Genomic DNA, 20893 nt, shown 5'->3' on the forward strand with positions numbered 1-20893 from the left:
ACCCCTCTTCCCCCAATCATGGGTGGCATCTCCAACAAACTTCGCCGACGCCAATCCAAGATCCCTCCCAGCCCAGCCCCTTCCTGTTCAGAGGCTGCCCTTGCCAGGGTCCTCCACAATGCCCCCAGAGGCTGCAGCCAGGGAAGGAACCAACTCCAGTGAAGGAGTGTGCCCCCTGGGAGACGGAGAGTGACAAAGTTAGCCTGCCCCCCTGCTCCCCCAGCCCACAAGGAGAAACAGTTCTTTACACAAGACAGAGGAGCACAGGAAAAGTAACTGACTGTGTTGTTGGAGCATGCGCCTTTCTCCCAGCACCTAGTGGATTTGCCATCCCCCTGGCAAAGATGCCCAGAACCCTTCCAGCTGCTGCCTTGGACACAGCTGCTTCAGATACCATCTGACCTCCCACCACCCGAGCCCAGATGGACCACCTCAACGCGGGTCACAGACAGGAAACTCACCTGGCCTAGGCACCTCAGCCAGGCAGGCGGGAGGTACCAAACCCCAGCTATGGCCAGACTCAGACTTTCGAGACGAAACTTCCTGGAGATACCCACCTCCCCCAGTAGCATCTTCCACTTTGAACCTGCCCAGGCCCTGGTGCCAGCAGCTAGCTCTGGCTGCTGCACTGTCACCACTGCTGACTTGTTGCGGGGGGCTTGGGGGGGGGGGGCAGAGTAAACCTCTCCCCTTTCTCATCCCCACAACGGCTGGACTCACCCCTATCCATCAAAGGAACTCAAGGCCTTCTCCAGCCCACCCCTCCAACTTCCATCGCGATCCAGATCTGTTTGGAGATGATTCCCCATGCAAGGTCTCCTGATGGCCCCTCCCCCTGCCTCGAGGCAGCCAGCCCTCCCCCCAACCCACCCAGAGGGAGATTCTCCCGGGCTGAGGTCTCCAGAGAAGGAAATGGCCGGTCTATCCCACACCTCCGTGTCAGATTTGCCCCGCGCCCTCCCTGAGTCCCTGCCCTAAAAGAAGCCGACTGTCTGTTCTGGCCTCCCTCTCTCCATCCCTCCCCACAGCACCTAGTCCTGGGCAGCAGGGGGACGAGGGGTGCTCGAGTAAGGTATCTGTGCTCTCAGACGATCGGCAACTTGAGGGCAGGGACCGTGACTTCTTTTTCTGTCCCTCACCAGAGCCTCCAGAACGGGGCTCTGCTCCTGGTGGACAGGCACAGAGTAGCCCGGGGCCTGCCTGCTCGTCCAGGAGATGGGCAGGGGCAATTAGATTTAGGGGGGATTTGAGGAGGGCACACTCTCCTGCCTGGTGCACGTAGCCAAAATTGGGGATTGGGTAGGGCCAGGAATCCACTAGCAGACAGATGGGGGCATGTCACACCAGGGAGGGGAGAATCGTCAGATTCTGAGCTAAAATTTGGGTTGGGGTGAAGGGCTTGTGGGAGGGAGAAGTAGGACCGGGCCCACCCGTGGGGGTCGGGGGCAGGAATAGTGATGGAGGTGACTAGTGTTCTAGCAGAATAATAATGATGCCACTTGTTGAGCGCTTACTATGTGCGGAGCACTGTTCTAAGCGCTGAGCACTGTTCAGAGGACAGTTGTGAGGAGGCTCCAAGAAGAGCAACATCGAGCCTGGGGGGAGGTGGTGGGGAGAGTCAGGCTGGAGCCACGGGGACGTTTCAGCAGGCCCCCGGCTAGCAGGGGACGAAGCTCAGACAGGCAGCTGAGTCAGGGGAACTAGGCACCCGCAGGCATTGCCTTCGCTCTCCGGGGAAGGGACGGGGTGGGGGGGGGGATCTGCAGTGGTAGATGCAGGGTGGACAGGGGCACACAGGGCTGAAGACATCCCCCTGTTCTGCTTGTCCCACGCACTGCTGAACGACCAGCCTTCCCCGATTGACTTCCACTTTCCCCACCTTATAAATCCCTAGACTGGAAGCTTATTGTGGGCAGGGAACGTGTCCACCATCTCCGTTGTCTTATACTCTCCCAAGTGCTTAGTACAGTGCTCTACACATAGTAAGCACTCAGTAAATACCACTGATTGATCGATTCCCCCAACGGCCATTTCAGTCCTGCACCACCTAAACACGTAAATACTCACATCCTCAGCCCATCCTGGACCACTTCAGTACCTATCTTGGTATTCTATTATTTCCCCCTAGCTGTAATTGATTTTCGTATCCGTCTCCCCTGCTAGATTGTAAATTCCCTGAGGGCAGGGGTTATGCCTACTAGTTCTATTTTACTGTCTCCCAAGCGCTCAGTACCTTGCCGTGCCCACGGTAAGCGCTGGATAAATAGCACCAACTGACCGATCGATCGACCCCACCGGTCGATCGGAGCCACCCCTGAGGAGCGATGATGCCCACCCACTCGCCACAGGGTGGGTATGGGACAGACCCAAGGGTCCTTCACACCCCTTCATTTCCCTGCCTTCTCTGGCTGCTTCGCAAACTCGGCCCATCCTGCCCCTTATCTAGTGCAGCTTCTCGTTTCCCCTCAGCCTCCTTCCCCAGCTCTCTCAACCCTCCCTCCCTCTCATCCAAGGTGCACGGCAGAGTCCCAACGTGGGGTTTCCCTGCCCCGAGGCTGCTTTGTGGCTGGGACTCGCTTTCCCCCTCCAGCGGGGTAGAGGTAGCTCCCTCGTTCCCTCCTTCCCTCCCCTCCCGCCCCTCCCTCCCAATCCTCCCTTCAGATCAGCTGCCACTCCTCACCTAAGGCCTTCCTCTGCTGGCCGACCCGCAGCCCCCCAATAAATATCAGGACACACCATGTGACACCCAATGGCTATACTGGACCCCTCCCCAAGTCCTCCATGCCCAGCCCCATTAGTCTGGCAGCAGCCGGCCCAGTTCCTCCTCATCCAGCTGGTTAGTGACCATAATGTGCTCCAGCTGCTGCCGGTAAATCTCCAGGTCCTGCATGAAGTGGGGGATGCGCGTCTGCTCCAGGACCCCAAACGGCCGTAGCTGGTCCACATCTTCATAGGACACCTAGGGGAGGGCCAGGTGGGGGGGGGGAGGGGGGAGGTCCCTCAGGGACTGGCGGACACCCCAGCCTGGGTGTGGCACAACCCCCTTGGGTGCCACGGCCTGCCAGGAGCACAGACCCTGCCCCGCCCAGAGGCCTGCTACCTTCTCTGGACCAACTCTGCCCTGGGGGGCATTGGAGGAGAGGCCGCCAGAACCTGCTCTGACAATCAGAAGGGCCAGGCCCGGCCCTGGGCCACCTCCCAAACTAACTCTCTGCCCAGATCTCACCTTGCCCAGAACCGCCAGAAGCTGGAAGTCGATGGTCTGCCGGTACCTTAGGATGCGCAGGACCCCATCCAGGTACACCTGGTCCTTGCTGAAGCAGCCTGGAGAGGTGGAGAGATGGGAGATGGAGAAAATGTGAGGCCTGGGCCCTGGCACATGGAGGAAAGAAGTCATCGTGCCCTGAATCCCTCTCTGCAGCGAGGGTGGGCTGAGTCGAAGAGAGGTCAGCCCTCCCCCCAGCCCCTGGCTCCCACACACCCTCCCTCCATCCAACGGTCCCCGTCCATCTCGGGCGACGGCAACCCAGAAGCCTGGCTCCCGTACCCGGCTGGGAGGTGTCCGTCTGGCCTCGTTTGGCCCGAACGCAATATTCCCAGCGAACGTTGGCATCCTGCACAAACTGCTCTAGGTCCTGGAAGAGCTGGCTAAACGACATGTGGGCAGCCTGCTGGATGGTGTAGTAGAGCAGGGCCGCCCGCCACAGGAAGGGGTGCCGCCGGAAGAGCACGCTATGCAGGCTGGCCAGGCCCTCTTCCGTGGGATTGGCAGGCTGCAGTCCGTACTTCTGCCGGCCCTCAGCATTGCGCCACGGCTGCCGGGAATTGTTCACGCCACGGAGATAGTGGGTACCTGGAGGGAGAGCAGGTTTACCTCGGGGCAAAGGTGGCAGCCTCCATCCATCCCCTCTCTCCAACCTGCTGCCATCTCTCCACAGAGAGCCCAAGCCCACTACCACTAGCTTCTTGAAAGAAAGAGACAGGAGCAACCAGGAAGTTACTAGCCCTTGGCATGCCTGAAAAGAGGCTTTGACCTCAAAGGCCCACAGTTTGCCTGTTGGGCCTGACAATGCCCCCACCTCTACCCCAGGGGGGAGGGCAGGGACCCCGCCTTCCTCTGTCGGTGGGGTGCCCTCAGAAGGGAGCAAAGAGATGGGACTGCTTTCCAAGTGTCTCCTCCCTTTCCCGCTTTCCTCCACTCACAGTCAGCCCCATTTGCCTCCGCTCTCCTGGCCAAAACCTGCCCCCTCACAGTAAGTCTCATCTCCTCCTATGGTCTGCATTGACCCAAGCCAGAGGTCTCTTGCGCCGAGCCAGTTCTGGGTCTCCTCACTGCGCCCTCCCTCCCTCCAACCCTCCCTCCTTCCCCGGGTTTTCCTCCCTTCAGCCCCGTGGCTCTGACCTATCTCGTGCCGCAGCATGCCCTCCAGCCAGTGCTGGCGGGCACCTGCCAGGTTGATGGCCAGTGTGGGGCGACTCTTTTCCACCATCATCACTGCCTGGGATAGGAGGTCCTCCGTCAGCTGCACCACCACCTGCCACAGGAGAGCAAACAGGGGCCGGGGGTGACAGGGACCGCAACACCCACTCCAGCCTCCTGCCTTCCCACCCCGCCCTGCACTCCTACATCTTTCTCTAGGGTGGGCCTGGGGTTCTTCACTCCCTGGAACTAAGTCCCGGGGGTCATGGATGTGGCCTCAGGCTGTGTCCACGACTGCCACCCACTCCTCCCCACTTCCCCTAACACCCCGACAATGTCTCTGGGTGCCTCTGCCCCAGCCTCGGTTGGCTGGCGTGATCCGGGCTGGCCCGAGGCTGAACCTGTTGGGGTGGGACTACTGAGGTTCGAAGAGCTTCCTGGGGGCCCCCGCTTTGGACGTTTCAAGCTCGGGAGGCTGCAGCTGAGGTGTGAGTTGCACAGATGCAGAGTTTCCAGTGAACTGCTGGGATGGCAGGTCTAAGAATCCACTGGAGTAAGTGCTCAGATGGGAAAGAGGGAAAAAAAATACAAAGCAAAAAAACCCTTGCCGTTGTGTCACTCTGGTTGGGCCCGGACTCTCCTCTGGGGGACATGAGTAGAATCTAGTACATCTGTCAATGCTCTGGTGACACGTGCTGCTCGCTTCCTCCCCTTCTCCCTCCCTCCCCCTTCATGCCCCTCCTGGACAACACCTCCGTCCCCCTTCCCCTGCTCACCTCACCAGCACAGCCTTCCTTCTGCAGGTACTTGCGCACGATGGACCAGATCTGGCACTTACTAAGCAGCCGCCCGCCCGTGGCAGCCTCGAAGCGCTCGTAGGAGCCAAATCTTTCCAGCACGGCCCGGATGATGCCCACTGCCTGCCACACACATCCCAGCAGCCCCGTCACCCTGGCCCCCCACTTCCTCTCTGAACCCGAGCCCCACAACCCAGCTCCGGGCTAGATCCCAGGGCACAAGGGGCAGGGCAGGGGGTGCCCTCAGGCCACCCGTGGAGAGTCTACTACTCAGGAGGTGCCAGAATTTGGGAGGCCAGGTTAGGAGGCCATAAATCCTCATGAGCAAGAGGGCAGAAAGGGGAAATACAAGCCCCTGAGGTGAGAGGTCTCTTAGGTTGGGGTAGGGGGGTTGGGGAGAGCGGGGAAGGTGGCGTAATATTCCAGCACCTCATCAGAAGGGTGGATGTGTGGCTTGGGTGGCGGAGGAGAAACAGAGAGGAGGAGGGGGGATACCTGCCTGCGGGGTGAACTGGTCCGAGGCATGCCGGTATTTGTCAAGAGTGGCCATGGGGAGCGGCTCCTGGTACTCAAACTGAGGGTTATAAGTGAAGCACGACTGGAAGAATCTGTCCTGCTCAGATTTCAGGTTGCAGGGCCGCAGGGCCACCAGCAGGCAGGGGCTCTTGCCGCTGCCACCCCAGCCGTCGTCCGGCCTGGCCTTGGCGATGTGGGGCAGGGAGGTGGCGCTACGGACCTGCCCTCCTCCCTGTCCCCGGGACCCCCCAGCGCTGTTAACGTTGCAGGAGCTCTCACTGCGCTGTATCCTACTGCAGCGGCTCTTGCGGGGTTCCGACAGGCGCGGCAGCACTGGACGAGACCGAGGGGCGGCCTGGGCCAGGGGAGGGCCCGGGTGCCCCAACTCCGAGAGGAGGTTGAGTTGCGGGCTCGAGGTTGCGGGCTGGGGAGGGGAGGGGACCAGTTGCCCTCCATCCCGGTCCAGGAACTTCCTACCACTGGGTGCAGGTTTGGGCTTGGGTGGGAGGCAGGCAGGGAGGGCATCTGGGGCCCGCTTGTACCCCTGGGCACCCGAGTCCAGCACCATAGCACCCCACAGGCTCACGTTCAGCGCCGGGGCCCGCGCTGCCCTCACTCAGACCCTGGGGGAACACAAAGCCAAATTCGCAAGGTGAGAAGTGGGAGTGGAGCGGGAGGGTGGGGCCCGACCTCCCCATCCCGGGTCCTGTCCAGCCCCTCTGGTGCCCAGAGCTCCCTAGGCCACTAGGGTGACGGGGTTGACTGGGTGACCAAAGCTGGGCCTAGACTCCAACGAGCTTGAGAATCAGGGGTTGAGGGGATCGAAGGGGCTCAGGAGACGACCCCGCTCCCGCCGGCCTGCCCCAGCCACCTCCCCACCACACCCGTGTCCTAGCAGCAACCCCAGAGCTCTTCTTACCCCCCTCAGGCCAATAGGCCAGTCTCCCCAGCCACGGCCCCACGGGGCCGAGATGGGCAGACGCTAACCCTGGAGTTTGGTTTCGGCAGTGGCTCCAGACCCCGGCACCCCATCTCCCCCAGGGATGGGGCAGTGCTCTAGAGCACCCCAGGGTTGGGACATCAGGACTCCGCTCAGGAGCGGCTAGCTCCAGACCCAAACCATCGAGTGTAGTGCCTGCGGGCCGCTTGGATGTGGGGAGGGCCTGAGGGCCGAGCAATGGCCAGGGGCCTAGCTGGGAAACAAGAAATCAATCGGACTCCCACTGGCTTGGGCTTTCCACGGCAGTCTGGCCTCTTTCCAGGGGCAGCTGTGGTCCACCTGGTCTCAGAAAAAGCTGGTAAGGTGAGGGAGAGGGGGCAGCTGTCTGGTCTCCAGCCTGGCAGCACCCCCGCCACCCCCCCCAGCCCCACCCCACCCCGCCCCAACAGGAAAGTGTGTTTACATCAACGTCTGTCTCCCCGTCTAGACTGTAAGCTTGCGGTGGGCAGGAAACGTGTCTATCAACTCTGTTATAGCGTACTCCCCCTAGTGCTCCGCACACAGTAAGTGCTCAATAAATATCATCGATTGATTGACTGAAGTCAGAACAACTCAGTTCTGTCTCTTCTGAATAATGCCCCCAGGAGCCAGGGACTAAGGCTCACAGACCTAGGGCTGGGAGAAACAGCCCAACCTGAAGCATAATTTGAAGAGCCCACAGGAATGGATGGGCCAGAGCCCTCAGGGAGCCGGGGGAGGCCCAGGGGAAGGAGAGGGCTCCCAGAGTCCCAACCAACGCCCTCCCCCCGCCCCCCGCCACGGAGCCTCGAGGGGTTGCATCCTTCCTGCCCCCTTGGTTCCGGCCTCCGACCCAGCGGGGTTAACCTGGGGCAGGGGGCTAAAGAGCTGCCCATTTGGGTCTCTGCCCACCTGGGGCCAGTCTGGTTCCATCCAAACCCCAAGGACTGGCATGGGACTCCTCCAGAGGGCAGGGTCCACTCATATCAGGGGAGACCCCCTGGCCCGATCCCCAGGCCCAGTTCCAGGAGACAGGTTCCGGGCCTCCCCCGGAGTTTGACTCGTTATTTCCCCCGGGGCCAGGGCTCAATCCAGGATCCTCAGGGAGGCCAGAAACAGCCTCTATCTCTCCAGGTAGTCGGGCTGGGTCCTCCTGGAAAGATCCTGGGGCCTGAGAGCCAGGCGCCCCGGGGTCGAGTCCCAGATCAGCCGCTTGCCTGCTGAGTGGCCTGGGGCAAATCACTGAACCTCTCCAGGTTTCCTCGCCTTTTAAGTGGGGAACAGTCAGTCGGTCGTCAATCGTATTCACTGAGCGCTCACTGTGTGCAGAGTACTGTAGTAAGTGCTTAGGACAGTACAATATAACAATAAACAAACATTCCCTGCCCACAACGAGTTTACAGTCTGAGGTAGATTGTGATCACCCCGTGCAGGACAGGGACTGCGGTAGATTGTGATCACCCCGTGCAGAACAGGGACTGCGTCTGATCTGATCACCTTGTTTCTACCCCGGGGCTTAACACGGACAGAGTCAGCGCTTAATAAATTCCACCCCAAAGAGGAACCCCAGGAAGAAGCGAGTGCCTAGTCAGCTAAAGAGGCTGTCTGCCTTAAAAGAGACCTCGCATCCCTTACCAGGGGTTGACCATCCAAGCTGGCTGGCCTCTCCCCACCCTTTGGGCAGGGGAATGAAAACTGTCCAGGCCTCAGAATCGACTCGGGCTGATGCCTGGGGGGAAGAAAACAGATCAAACTGATGGACTCTGCCTCCCAACCCCTGGCACCCTCTTCAATACCCTCCAAACCCCATGGGGGCATTCCAGGGGTGCAAAAAGAGCAAACCACCCCTTGGGGCCAGGCTTCCCTGCCCACAGGGACTGACTCCGAGCTGGCTTTCCTCCCCACACCTCAAGCAGCAGTTCGGCTGCAGTGGAGCCTGGGCTCCAGAGGGTCCCTAGTCTGCCATGGCCCCAGCTCCAGCTGCTCAGCTCCTGGTTTGATCAGATCCATGATGTGGCAGCACGGTCTGAGCTCTGAGGGGCTCAGGCCACGGCTCAGGGAAACTCTATATTTTAGGATGATGGGAGGCTGCCACCTCCTGGGCCCCAGACTCCAAGCCCCCAGCCTCCCTGCCCTACCACTCTCAGGATGAGCACCGTGCACATAGGAGGGGTGGAGTGGGAGACAAAAGGGGGTGAGAGAAAGGCAAATGGAGAACAGGTCGGGGAGGTGGAGGGGCTTGATTGGCAGAAGAGGGGACAGAGGGGATGACCAATGAAGGGGGATCCATCAGACTGTAAATTCCTCGTGTCTTTCACTTCCGTAGCATGCTCCCCAGTCCCTAGTACGGTAAACATTGATGGCTAAAGGCAGAGAGCATGGCCAGGATCAATGAAAAGTGGGGTGGGGGAGAATGTGGCTGAGAAAAGGGTGTGAGGGCAGGACCAAGGAATGTGGGAGGGGCAAGCAATGCAGGGCAAAGTGGGGAGAGTGGAGAGTGAAAGGGGGATGAGGGGGTCTTAAAGGGAAAGGATGGGGGAAGAAGAGGAGGGGGCGAGGGAGAAAGGAGGAGAGATTGGGAGGAGGGAGAGAAGGGAAAAGAAGGGAGGGGAGGGGTGAGGACGGTGGTACCTGGAAGGAAGGAGGAGGAAAGGAGAAAGGATGGAACCACCTTTCCCTTCCTATCTGACATGCCACTCCTGCCCCCATCTTCAAAGCCCCACGAAAAGCACATATCCTTCCGGAAGCCTCCCCCGACTAAACTCTCCTCTCCCCACCCTATTCACCCTCCCCACTATGCCACCTATGCACTTGAATGCTGTGGGGGAGGGGGTGGGACGAGTTTTTGTGCACACGCCTTTATATTAGGTTCCTTCCACTACCTGTAATCGATTTTCATGTCCATCTCCCCGGCTAACTGCAGGCTACTTGAGGGCAGGGATCATGTCTACTTAACTCTCCCGAACTGTTCCAAGCGCTTCATACAGTGCTCTGCACACCGCAGCTTGGGAAGCAGTGTGGCCAAGTGGCAAGCGCACAGGCCTGGAAGTCAGAGGACCTGGGTCCTAATCCCAGCTCCGCCACTTGTCTGCTGTGGGACCTTGGGCAAGTCACTTCACTTGCCTGTGCCTCAGTTCCTTCACCTGCAAAATGGAGATTCAATACCCGTTCTCCCTCCTACTTAGACTGTGAGCCCCAAGTGGGACCTGACTATCTTGGCTCTGCCCCGGCGCTCAGTACGGTGTCCTTGGATATAGTTCAGCGCTTAACGGATTCCCCAATTACTATTATCGAGAGCTTAGACTGTGAGCCCACTGTTGGGGAGGGACTGTCTCTATATGTTGCCAACTTGTACTTCCCAAGCGCTTAGTACAGTGCTCTGCACACAGTAAGCGCTCAGTAAATACGATTGATGATGATGAATGCGAAGGGGAGCGGGAAAGGGGAGGGAAGGAGAGGAGAAAGGGGAGGAAGCAAGGGGGAAAAGGTCAAGCCTCGTGGAAAGAGTGTGGGACCGGGGGCCGGGAGATTTGTCCAGACTAGAGCCAGGAGTTCTAGTCCCAGCTTTGCCACTGGCCTGCTGCCCCGTAACTTCTCTGGGCCTCGGTCTCTTCGTGGGTAAAATGGGGATAAACTAGCTTTTAAACTCGGCGTGGGACAGGGTCCGTGTCCAATCTGCTTCCCTTGAATCCCCGCCCCCCCCCCCCCGGCGCTTAGCACAGTGCTTTGGCACGCAAACGGGCGCTTAAACGAAGCCCGTCAAAATCATCACGGGGGGCTAACGGGTATGTGGGGCGTGGCCGACATAACGAACGATGGGGCGAGCGACCGATACGGAGCCAGAACCGGGAGAACAAATGGAGGTGTGGCGGAGGGGGGGGGATGGACAGACAGACGATGAAGGGGGCGGCGCCGATGAAGGGGGCCGGGGAGGTCGGTGTCGGGGCGCCGGGCTCCGTTGGGAGCGGTCCTCCCCTACCTGTCCGCGCAGTGGAGCCCGCCCCCACCGCCGCCGCACTGCACCCGCCGCCCGGCCGGCGGACTGGCGACCCCGGCCCCCGCCAGCTGACTGCACGGCCGCGGCCCCTCCCGTCACCGCCGCAGACGGTGTGACAGACAATAGCCCCCGGGCGGGGCCGGCCCCGCCCCCGCCCCGCCCCGCGATTCACGCCAGCCCGCTCGGGCCGCAACCCCCCGCCAAGCCCCGCCCGCCGGGGGCGGAGCCCGCCAGATCGGGCCCGCCTTCTCGCCCGGCCCCTACTTCTCCAGCCCCTTGGCTAGTCGGTCGGACGGTCGGTCCCCGCTCGGCCGGAACGGCGCCTTGCGAAGGGTTTATTTTCCGACGCTCAACGGGATCCGGGGCGGGCAAAGACAGGGGGCTCGGGTCAGGCGCAAGGCCCCGTGGGGAGGCAGAAGGAGAGCGCGGGGGCGGGCGCGGCCACGGGCACGAGGCTGAAGAGCGGCTGGCGGCCGTTGGGCGGCCGGTTGGCCTGCATCATATCCAGGACGGCCAACCGTTGCTCACGTGACACGTCCCCGCGCACGGCCAGCAGGACCGAGATGTGCTCCTCGCTGCGGGGGGGGGGGGGGGGCGAGAAGGAGCGTCAGACCGGCCCCTCCATCCTTCCCCCTCCTCTCCCGGGACTTCTCGGTCATCTCCGGTCCCCGGCCCCACCTGACGTCCGGGAACCGCTGCTGGAAACCAGACACTTCGAGACCGAGCAGCGCCGGGTCCCGGAGGCGCAGCAGCTCCTGCAGGGCGATCAGCACGGCCCCTCTCTGCTCGGCCTCCTCCAGGCCCTGCCCGTCGAGCCCAGCCGGACAGTGAGACGGAGATAGCCCGGAGTCAGGTGGAGAGGGCCCGCGCCCTATGCCGACCTCCACTACGGCCCCGATCCCCTCCACCCAATGGAGGGAGGGAGTGTGGGCCTGTGCCCTATGCTGACCCCACTGTGGCCCCGACCCCCTCTTCCAAGGAGTGGGGAAGGAGGATTCACATCCTATGCTGACCTATGACCCTGACCCCCTCTCCCTACTGTCCCCCCAAAGTATCTCTTCCCCTTCATTGGAGCATTGGCCCTAAATACCCCTACTCCCCCCCCCCCCCACTGCGGCCAAGATGCTGCCCCCCCATCCATCTGTCTTTACTCCTCTCTGCCTTTTGTTCCCCATATTCACCACCGTGGCCCTGGCTGCCCCAGCCAAGACGCCTGACCCCAATTTCCTCTCCTCTGGCAGCAAGGGCCCTCACCAGGTCAAGGAAGAGCTCTCGGAGCTGGGACGCATCTTGCAGCAGGCGCTCGGCCACCTGGATCCGCTCGGTTCCACTACGACACATCAGCCGTCCCTGCATGAGGGCCCGCAGGTACTCCAGCACTACGGCCTGCTCGCTCTCTGCCAGCAGTAGCTGCGGCCCCCAGATTGGGGGGTGGGAGGGGAGAGAAGGTAACCAGAGTCAAGGGAACCCAGAGGGTTGGGGAGGGGACTAAGACTTAGGGAGGCCCAAAGGAATGGTGACCTCCAGAGGACTGGGGCTAGAGGGGGGAAACTGAGCTCAAGGAACTCTAAGGGAGGTGGAGGGAGGCCACAGGGAGGGGTCCCAACCCAGAGTAGGAGGGTGGAAGGGGGAGAAGGGAGGTCTCATGGGGTAACCAGCTGGCACCTGGGCCATGGGGCTCCTGAGGCGGGAGAAGCCACTGCAGAACTGGACCAACAGCTCACACAGCCCAGCCCCTGGCTCTGCACCTGACAGCCACCGGTGAGACAGCAGTGCCGTGAATGGGGGCTGCAGACACGGGATGGGGAAGGAGGGAGAGAGCTGTAGGTTAGAGTCACTTCATCCAGGCTCATGCCGGTCCCTCACATGAGCCCACCCTCACAAGCCCATAGAAGCCACCTCCCCCTGCCACTGCCCCCACCCCACCCCCAGAATGGGAGGGAGAAATGGGGATGAGAGTAGGGAGTAGGGAACACAAAAGGAAGAGGGAACGTTCAGGGACTCCAGTAGAGCAGAAGATGTCGCAGGGGATATCCAGGCTCCCCAGTGCCCATTCTGCTCTGCTCCAGCACCTGCAGCTCTTCCAGTAGCTGCTCCAGGAGTAGGCGACAAATCTTCCTCTGGAGCATGGTCAGAGTGGTGGCAATCAGGCTGGGGGCTGGAGAGGATGCCTCCTCGGGTTGCAGCAGAGAGATGAAGGAACTGGGCCCGGAAGGCAGACACGGGACATGAGGGGAGGGAGGGAAGGAGAAGGGGTGGAGTGGGAGATGGCGGGGTGGGGGGAGCGCTGGTCTAATTGCCCCCATCAACCTTCTACTCTGCCTCACCAGCTCTGGCCCACTCCCCCATGCTAGAGCTCTGCATAGTTGGGTTGGGGCGGGGCGGGGCGGGCCAATGAATGGCAGGATGGACTCAAGCTGGCTTGTAAATCTGAAACAATATGCAGGAGTTCGTGTCAGGGGCAGCAGTTCTCAGCAGCCCATGGGGAGGAACAGAAGTACACATACTGCTCCAGGTCTGCACAGCCCTTCCCTGCCCCGACCCTGCTGGGGCTTCAGGAAGGCTCAAAGTCTTAGGTTCTTCTCCTGACTGTCCTCATTTCTGACACATAGTAGTAGTAAGAGTATTCATTAAGTGCTTACTGTGTGCAGAGCACTGTACTAAGCACTGGGAGAGAATACCCAGATGGGAATTTCCCGTTTAAAGCCCCCCACCACCATCTGCCCCTCCTCCCTCTCCCCCTACCACCTCCCCACCCACCGGACATACCTAAGGACATTGTGGCTGTTGAGAGCAGACAGCAAGTAGGGCACGTAATGGCAGGGCCGAGCCTTGTCCTCGCGATGCTTCTGGGCAAACTGGCCCAGAGCCTTGTCCAGGCTGCAGAGGAAGTGGGGAGAACCAGGGGTGGAGGAATTGCCTCAAACCCCATCCTCAAATCCCACTGATTGGCTGGCTACATTCTCAGAGCCACAGAGAAATCCCCTAAACACCTGCTGGCTTTCTCAATATCCCTGAACAGAGAGGTGAAAGGAAAAAAGCCTTCAGGACCTTCCTCAGCCACCCCTAGTCTCTATCTTTGCCCTTTTTCTCCCAACTGCCTTCTGACACCTCTCTCTCTCTCTCTCTCTCTCTCTTCCCCCCCCCCCCCCACCCCCCCACCCACCAGACTGAATCTTATTCAACTGTCCCAGCCTGAAAAAATTACTTGGGCCTGGCTGTTCCTCGGGTCCAGGACAGAGAGACATGTGAGGGTCGAGGGAAGTCTGACCTGTGGAGTAAAGTCCCCAGCTCCTCCAGGGCCATTTGACGCACTCGGAGTTGCAGGGAGGGGCTCACCAGTGCAGTCACCCGGATATTTTCATCCAGAATCTGAAAAGCAGGCAGAGGTGGGAGAGGGAATGGGGAGAGGAGCGGAGGACGGGACACCCGGAGCGGTCACTCAAACTCTGCTCCTAGCCCCCAGCCCCAAGCAAAGTCCCACAGGATCAGGCTGGGAGGGAATGGTGAGGACAGGAAGACAGATTTCTGGTTCCCCACGCCACCCCTGTGTGTCCCTGAGCAGGTCTCTGGGCCTCAGTTTCTCTCCTTTGGACTTGGAGGAGGAGTGTGGGGGCAGCCTGAACCCAGGCTGGGGTGGGAGAGGAGAGAGGGTCAACCTTGGGCTTTGCCTTCCCTGTGCCTCCCTCTCCCGCCCTGTTCGGGGCCCCTTCTCCCTAACCCCCACCTGAAGCACGATGCCGGACAGGGAGGAGAGGTAAAAGCCCTCAGGGTCTGTCTCTGGCTCCTGCTCGCGGAACCACTCAGCCACCTCCTCCTTCAGCGCCTTCTGCAGCCACTCAGCCACGCTGGCCTGGGACAGGGGGGTGGTGAGAGCCGGCCGGGGGCTGACCCATCCACCCGATCAGGAGGCGGCAGGCAGACACCAACCCCAGCTCAGAGATGCAGACCCAAAGGAGTGGGGCCTGGAGGCCCGGGCCCACCCAGACCACGGAAGCAAGAGCCTATCCCCCCAGCCCACCTGCCTCTGCCCTTGGGGGTAAAAGGTTGGGGCCACAGGTGCCAGGTCCGGACAGAGATCCTGTCTCCACTCCCTGAAGGAGCTCCGGCCCCTGCCCTTTGTCCCCGCCTCTCGGGCTCAACCTCTTCACCTGGACTTCCTCTACGTATGTCCTCTCCAGCTGCTCTACGATCTCGGGGGCGAGCAGCGGCTCCAAGCCAGCGACCCCAGCTTCAGGGCTGAGGTCAGGGCGACCCATCATGTCTGGACTGCAGGGGAAGAGAGGGACACCTCCTTGTGTGCCCTTCAGTGACCCCTTCCCATCCAACCCAACCCTACCCACCTACCGACTGAAGTTGCTCGTTCTCCAGTCCACTCCCCGCACCGTGCTCCTGGGCCACCCCGCCCCCCGGGCCCCAGATCCCCTGCCCGGCACTGACCCGGGGTAAACTTTCAGGGCCCAGTGCAGCAGGGTGAAGGTGCCGCGGGCACCCAGCCCTCCGCGATCAAGAAGCTGGCGTAGGTGTTGGGTGAGCCCGTAGTGTAGAGTGCGGGCACAGAGCCCCACGACGCCGTAGTGGCCGGGCACACAGGGCGCAAGCAATGCCTCCGCTGCAGCCAGTTCGTCCGGGAGGGCTGCCTGCAGGCCGGCTAGGTGGGTAGGCAACTCTGAGGGTTCTGGGGGCGGTGCCCCAAAGTGGGCCTCCTCTAGCGCCTGCCGCAGAGCTTGCAAGCAGCGCTGGCGCCAGGCGCGGGGGCGCCCAGGAGGCGGGGGCTGCAGCTGGGCATCGCGTCGCTCCTCTCTCTCGGCCACGCGCACCGCTGCCACCAGCATTGCTGGGTCTTCCCGGACCAGGCGCCGGGCTGCCCCAGCCGCAGCCCCGACTGCCCGGCCCAGCTCCTCGGCCAAGGCAGCCAGATCCTGGAACAGGGGCAGCACGGGATTGGGGGAGCCCCCCAGAGGGACCAGCACCTCTTCCTGCAGTCGCTCAAGCGCCAGCAACTCCGCGTGTGCCTCCAGCAGCCGCCGTCCTCGGATCAGAGCCTGAATCTGCGTCATCGCCGCTGGCACTGCCAACGGGGGATCGGGAAGGTCGGGGAGATGGGGAGGAGCCCGGGTCGGGAGAGGGTAGGGTGGCAATGAAGGGGGAGACAGGTGAGTGCCACGGGGGGAGAGGGATGGCAGATTGGGGGCCTGTCAGTCTGGGGAGGCGGGGAAATTGGTGTCCGGATGGGGAATCAGGGGGGACGGGGAAAGAGGGACGACAGTGGAGGGTGGGGCTGGTGGGGGGGGGGGGGGTGGAGAGGAGAGAGAATGCGTATGTATCCGGAAGAGGGGCAGTGGCAGCGTGGCCCGGTGGAAAGATTCTGGGCCTGGGAATCAGAGGACCAGGGTCCTAATCCCGGCTCTGTCGCTTGTCTGCCGGGGGACCCTGGGCAAGTCAATTCACTTCTCTGGGCCTCGATTTCCTCTGTAAAATGGGGATCCACAATCTGTCCTCCCTCCCCCTTAGACCATGAGCCCCTTGTGGGACAGGGACTGTGTCTACCCTGATGATCCTTTATCTACCCCAGCACTTAGCACGGTGCGGTGCGTGGCATAGAGTAACGCTTAACAAATACCATGATAATGATGAGGCCTGAGGAGAAGCAGCGTGGTTCAGTGGAAAGAGCATGGGCTTGGGAGTCAGAGGTCATGGGTTCTAATCCCAGCTCTGCCAATTGGCAGCTGTGTGACTTTGGGCAAGTCACGTAACTTCTCTGTGCCTCAGTTACCTCCTCTGTAAAATGCGGATTAAGACTGTGAGCCCCCAGTGGGACAACCTGATTGCCTTGTAACCTCCCCAGCGCTTAGAACAGTGCTTTGCACATAATAAGCGCTTAATAAATGCTATTATTAAATGGGGTTGGATAGGTGAGGGCTGAGAAGACGGGGTGATCTTAGAGGGCTGGGTCTGGAGGGGTTAGGGTCAGCCTGTTTCCTGGACTCCTCTTGTTCCCTTTCCCTTCCTCTCTGGGTCCCCACCTTCCACTCTCTGGAGGTCATTTGCATGTCGGTCATTTTATGGAGACTGCTGGTAAGAGAGGCACAACTCAACTGGGGAGAGGTCAGACGCTGGGCCCCGGCACCCCCTCCCTCCCTCAGTCCACTCACCTGCCAGGAGCTGGGGGAGCAGCATGACCGAGACCTGCAGTTGCTTGTGCTCCTCCGCCAGCTCCCGCAGAGGCTCCAGTGCCCGGGAAACCTCAGCCCCACTCCCCAGGGCCCCTCGGGCCGCAGCCAGCGCCTCCCGGGTGTCCCGGACCTCCTCCAGGGCCTGCCTCAGGTGGCCCAGGCCTCCCTGCACCCCCTCCAGGTATGATTGCACGGTAGACTGGGGGAAGAAATGGAGAGGAAAGGAGTCAGGGGGACGGCAGGGGAGAGAGGGATGGATTGGGAAGATGAGGTCAGGGGGCCTCAAGTGGATGCGATCTTCCCCTCCCCCCGCCCCCAAAATTATCTGATGAACAACAGCTCTCCCCATCCACAAAGGCCCTCTCCCCACTACTGCCTGTCCAGCAGGTAAGTTCTCTCAACCTGCTGGGCACTTCGGGACACATCTACACACCCTAGTAAATACTAACTCATGCCCATAATTCCTTTTCTTTCCTCCTAGCTGTACTGTCAATCATTCAATTCAGTGGTATTTATTGAGCACTTAATGGTGCGCGGAGCACCGTATTAAGAACTTGGGAGAAGAGAGGACAACAGAGTTAGTAGACCCGTTCCCTGCCCACAGAGTGCTTACGGTCTAGGGGATTGTCTTTAAGAGATTATCTCCTTCACTAGACTGTCAGCTCTTCTGAGCGTTTAGTCCCACGCTCTGCAGAAAGAAGGTGCCCGATGAATGGAACCGATTGATTCGGTGAGCAAAAAATGGGGTTAGGGGATGGAAGTGAGGAAAGGGGGCAGGATGGGGGATGGCTAAGCTCGTTATGGGCAGGAAACGTGCCTGCTTTTCTGTTATAGCCTCCCAAGCGCTTACTACAGTGCTCTGCGCAAAGTAAGCACTCAATAAATTCCACTGATGGATTGATTGATTGAAGGGCGGGGATGAGGCGAAAGGGATCTGGACGAGTGGGTGGCCCAAGGCCAGAGTCAGGATGGACAGGTAGGGCGAGGGTTGGATGTGGGAGAGTGTGTGATTTCTGAGGAGCTGGTTCAATCAGGCCAGAGACCCCACTTCTCCACCTCCTGTCCTGGGGCCTCGGGCTAGTGAGGGGCTGACACGCAAGGCCCCTAACCCAGGGGGGCCCAGATAGGGCCCCTGTTCCCTGCCTCCCACCCTCCCAGCCCCACCCACCTCCCACCCACCTTGATGCGGGCCTGCAGGGACTGGGTGCGCTGGGCCTCGCGGATCCGGTACTGGGCCAGTCCCGCTAGTTGCTCTGGCCGGTAGAAGACACCTGAGGCCCACTTCAGCGCCGCCCCCCGGGCCAGACGCTCCGCCTTCTCCACCTCCAGCCACTGGGCCTCTGAGGCTGGGGGGAGGGAGGGCAGGAGGTTGAGGAGCAGGAAGAGCCCGTCCACTGCAGCTGCTTCCCCCATAGACCCCCACAGGAAGCTGCCTGGGCTGGGACCAGCCTGTCGCTGGCCAGGACCCTGATTTTGTGATCCCTCCTCTCTTGGGCTTCAGGGGCCCAGCCCGGGCTGGGAGCCTAGGCTCCCTTACTCCTCACCGAGGCCACCCCAATCTTATACGCACGCACACTGTCCCCTCCTCTCCCCCAGCAGGGACACTAAGCCGGGAAGGAGCCTTCCTGAAGGGGCTGGGGGCTAGGGAGAAACAGCTCCGAAAGCAACTGAAATAGCGCAGCGGGGCAGAGGCCCTGCCTGGATCACAAAGTTGACTGAGCTCACCATGTGCAAGGCATTGTGGGCAGCCAGATATGGCCCAAGCCCTAATCTCTGCTCCAGGGTGATTCTGTACTCCTCAGGGTGCACCCACCCAAAGCCCCAGCCCATTACCTTGAGGGCATCGGGACTCCTGCTCCTCCTCAGCTGGTGTCCCCATTGTGCGGGAGGCTTTGCCGCTTTGGGAGGCCGGGACCTGCCAGGCTTGACTTGGCTTGGCTCTGGGCTCCAAACCAAGCTAGGGCTTGGGTACTGAGTTGGCCTGGGCTAGGCCAGGCTCCACTCCGCTCCACTCCACTCAGCTAGACTCGGAGGCGGTGGCGGCGGCTGCTGCTGCTGCTGCTGCTCTCAGTGCTTCCACTCTGGGCTCTCCTCGGGGGCCAGGCGGGTTCCTGCCTCTCGCTCAGGATATGGGAATGGGAGGGGGAAAGAGAGGGTGGGGTGGGGGGTGGAGGGAGGAGGCACTAGAGCTGCCGGGAAGTGCCCTTGATGCTGCTGTGTATATGTCTGGGCAGAGCCAGTCATGCTGCCCCAGCCTTGGCAGCAGCCCCCTTATTCCAAGCAGGACCTAGGGCAGCAATCGATTAAACACACTTCCCCCTGCCCCCCACCCCAACCCTACACAGAGCCCTGACCGACACCAGAATCCCCCTTTTTGTCCCTTCCTCCTAAAACACACTACTGAAAAGGCCCTCCCTGCAAGAAGGGGGAGGGGGTACAAGTGGAACAGCCAGGCAGGATCTTGAAAGCCCGGACCAAAGGCACAGGAGGAGAGGGAAGCTATTGAGCATGCTCTCTGTGCGGCTGCCTGCTGCCAATCCCCACCTGGGGTGTCCCTCCCCCTACTTCAAAATTCTCTCAACTCCTCCTGGAAGCCTTCCTAGACTCGCCCCATAATACTTGCTAATGCCTTCTACGTGCCAGGCACTGGGGGAGATCCAGGCTAATCAGATTGGACATAGTCCCTCTCCCACATGGGGCTCACAATAGGGGAAGCACGTATCTTCTCTTCATTTTCCAGATGAGGAAATGGAGGCCCAGAGAGGTTAAGCAACTTGCCTAAAGCCACACAGCAGGCCAGTGACAACACTGGGACAAGGACCTTGGAATGCTTTCCACTGGACCGCGCCACCACCCCATCTGGCTCTGCTCACTCTAGCCAATCAATGGTATTTATTGAGCACTTACTGTGTGCAGAGCACTGTACTAAGCCCATGGGGGAGTGCAATCCATAGAGCTAGTAGACACGCTCCCTGCCGTCAACAAATTTACGGATTAGAGGGAGAGACAGACGTTAATATAAATAAATTATGGATACGTACAGAAGCGCTGTGGGGCTGAGGGTGGGGTGAATACCACATGCCCAAAGGGTAGGGATCCAAGTGCAAGCCAACCCCCGAAACCTGTCTGCCATGAGCCCCCTTTTTCCTCTCCCCCTCCCCCCGGCCTTACCTCCCTTCCCCTCCCCACAGCACCTGTATATATGTTTGTACAGATTTATTACTCTATTTTACTTTTGCGTATTTACTATTCTATTTATTTTGTCAATGATGTGCATCTAGCTTTACTTCTATTTATTCTGATGACTCGACACCTGACCACACGTTTTGTTTTGTTGTCTGTCTCCCCCTTCTAGACTGTGAGCCCGTTGTTGGGTAGGGACCGTCTCTATATGTTGCCAACTTGTACTTCCCAAGCGCTTAGTACAGTGCTCTGCATGCAGTAAGTGCTCAATAAATATGATTGAATGAATGAATGAATGAACGTTGGAATTGGTTGCATCCGTGCCGATCCATTTTCATCTGTTTCTGTCCATGCTCCCCCATAAGCACTCCCCCATAAGCACTCAGTAAATACCATTGATTGATCGATTAGTGGTAGTCTGTAAAGGGTCGTCCTTTCCCCTACTGCCTAGGACAGGGCTCTGCCCCTGATATGCACGCAAATAGAGCGGTGATGATGCTCTCCAAGTGACCACAAGGCTGGCATCTGCGAATCCTGTCCACTCCAGATCCTCATTTTCCAGATGAGGAAACGGAAGCCCAGAGAGGTTAAGCAACTTGCCTAAAGCCTCACAGCAGGCCAGCCCAGAGAGGTTAAGCAACTTGCCTAAAGCCTCACAGCAGGCCAGTGACAACACTGGGACGATGATGATGATGGTATTTGTTAAGCACTTACTATGTGCAAAGCACTGTTCTAAGCGCTGAATAATAATAATGACATTTATTAAGCGCTTACTATGTGCAAAGCATTGTTCTAAGCACTGGGGAGTTTACAAGGTGATCAGTTTGTCCCACATGGGGTTCACAG

The 20893-nt window shown here is 60.1% G+C and overlaps 2 protein-coding genes across 3 annotated transcripts; both read right to left on the reverse strand.

The window, feature by feature from the left end:
* Positions 1 to 2740: 2740 nt before the first annotated feature.
* Positions 2741 to 10984, reverse strand: KIAA0895L (KIAA0895 like). 2 transcript variants are annotated; one of them, XM_038740723.1, is made up of 8 exons: positions 10953 to 10984; positions 8327 to 8420; positions 5713 to 6356; positions 5197 to 5336; positions 4403 to 4535; positions 3548 to 3853; positions 3227 to 3324; positions 2741 to 2959 (listed from the first exon to the last, which is right to left on the reverse strand). In XM_038740723.1, the coding sequence occupies exons 3-8, from the start codon at positions 6299 to 6301 to the stop codon at positions 2795 to 2797; spliced, it is 1431 nt and encodes a 476-aa protein (XP_038596651.1). In that variant the 5' UTR covers positions 6302 to 6356; positions 8327 to 8420; positions 10953 to 10984; the 3' UTR covers positions 2741 to 2794. The 2 variants fall into 2 exon arrangements, with proteins under 2 accessions (XP_038596651.1, XP_038596652.1); XM_038740724.1 differs by lacking the exon at positions 10953 to 10984 and adding an exon at positions 10671 to 10717.
* EXOC3L1 (exocyst complex component 3 like 1) lies at positions 10978 to 18897 on the reverse strand. Its single transcript, XM_038740727.1, has 13 exons — positions 18698 to 18897; positions 18044 to 18210; positions 16844 to 17063; positions 15129 to 15759; positions 14840 to 14957; positions 14416 to 14541; positions 13960 to 14060; positions 13458 to 13568; positions 12761 to 12890; positions 12354 to 12476; positions 11943 to 12098; positions 11367 to 11491; positions 10978 to 11263 (listed from the first exon to the last, which is right to left on the reverse strand). Exons 1-13 carry the CDS (start codon positions 18741 to 18743, stop codon positions 11077 to 11079), a joined length of 2241 nt encoding a protein of 746 aa, XP_038596655.1. The 5' UTR covers positions 18744 to 18897; the 3' UTR covers positions 10978 to 11076.
* Between the last annotated feature and the right edge of the window lie 1996 nt (positions 18898 to 20893).

Source organism: Tachyglossus aculeatus, chromosome X1, assembly GCF_015852505.1.
Source record: "Tachyglossus aculeatus isolate mTacAcu1 chromosome X1, mTacAcu1.pri, whole genome shotgun sequence".
In the NCBI taxonomy this organism is placed as follows: domain Eukaryota; kingdom Metazoa; phylum Chordata; class Mammalia; order Monotremata; family Tachyglossidae; genus Tachyglossus; species Tachyglossus aculeatus.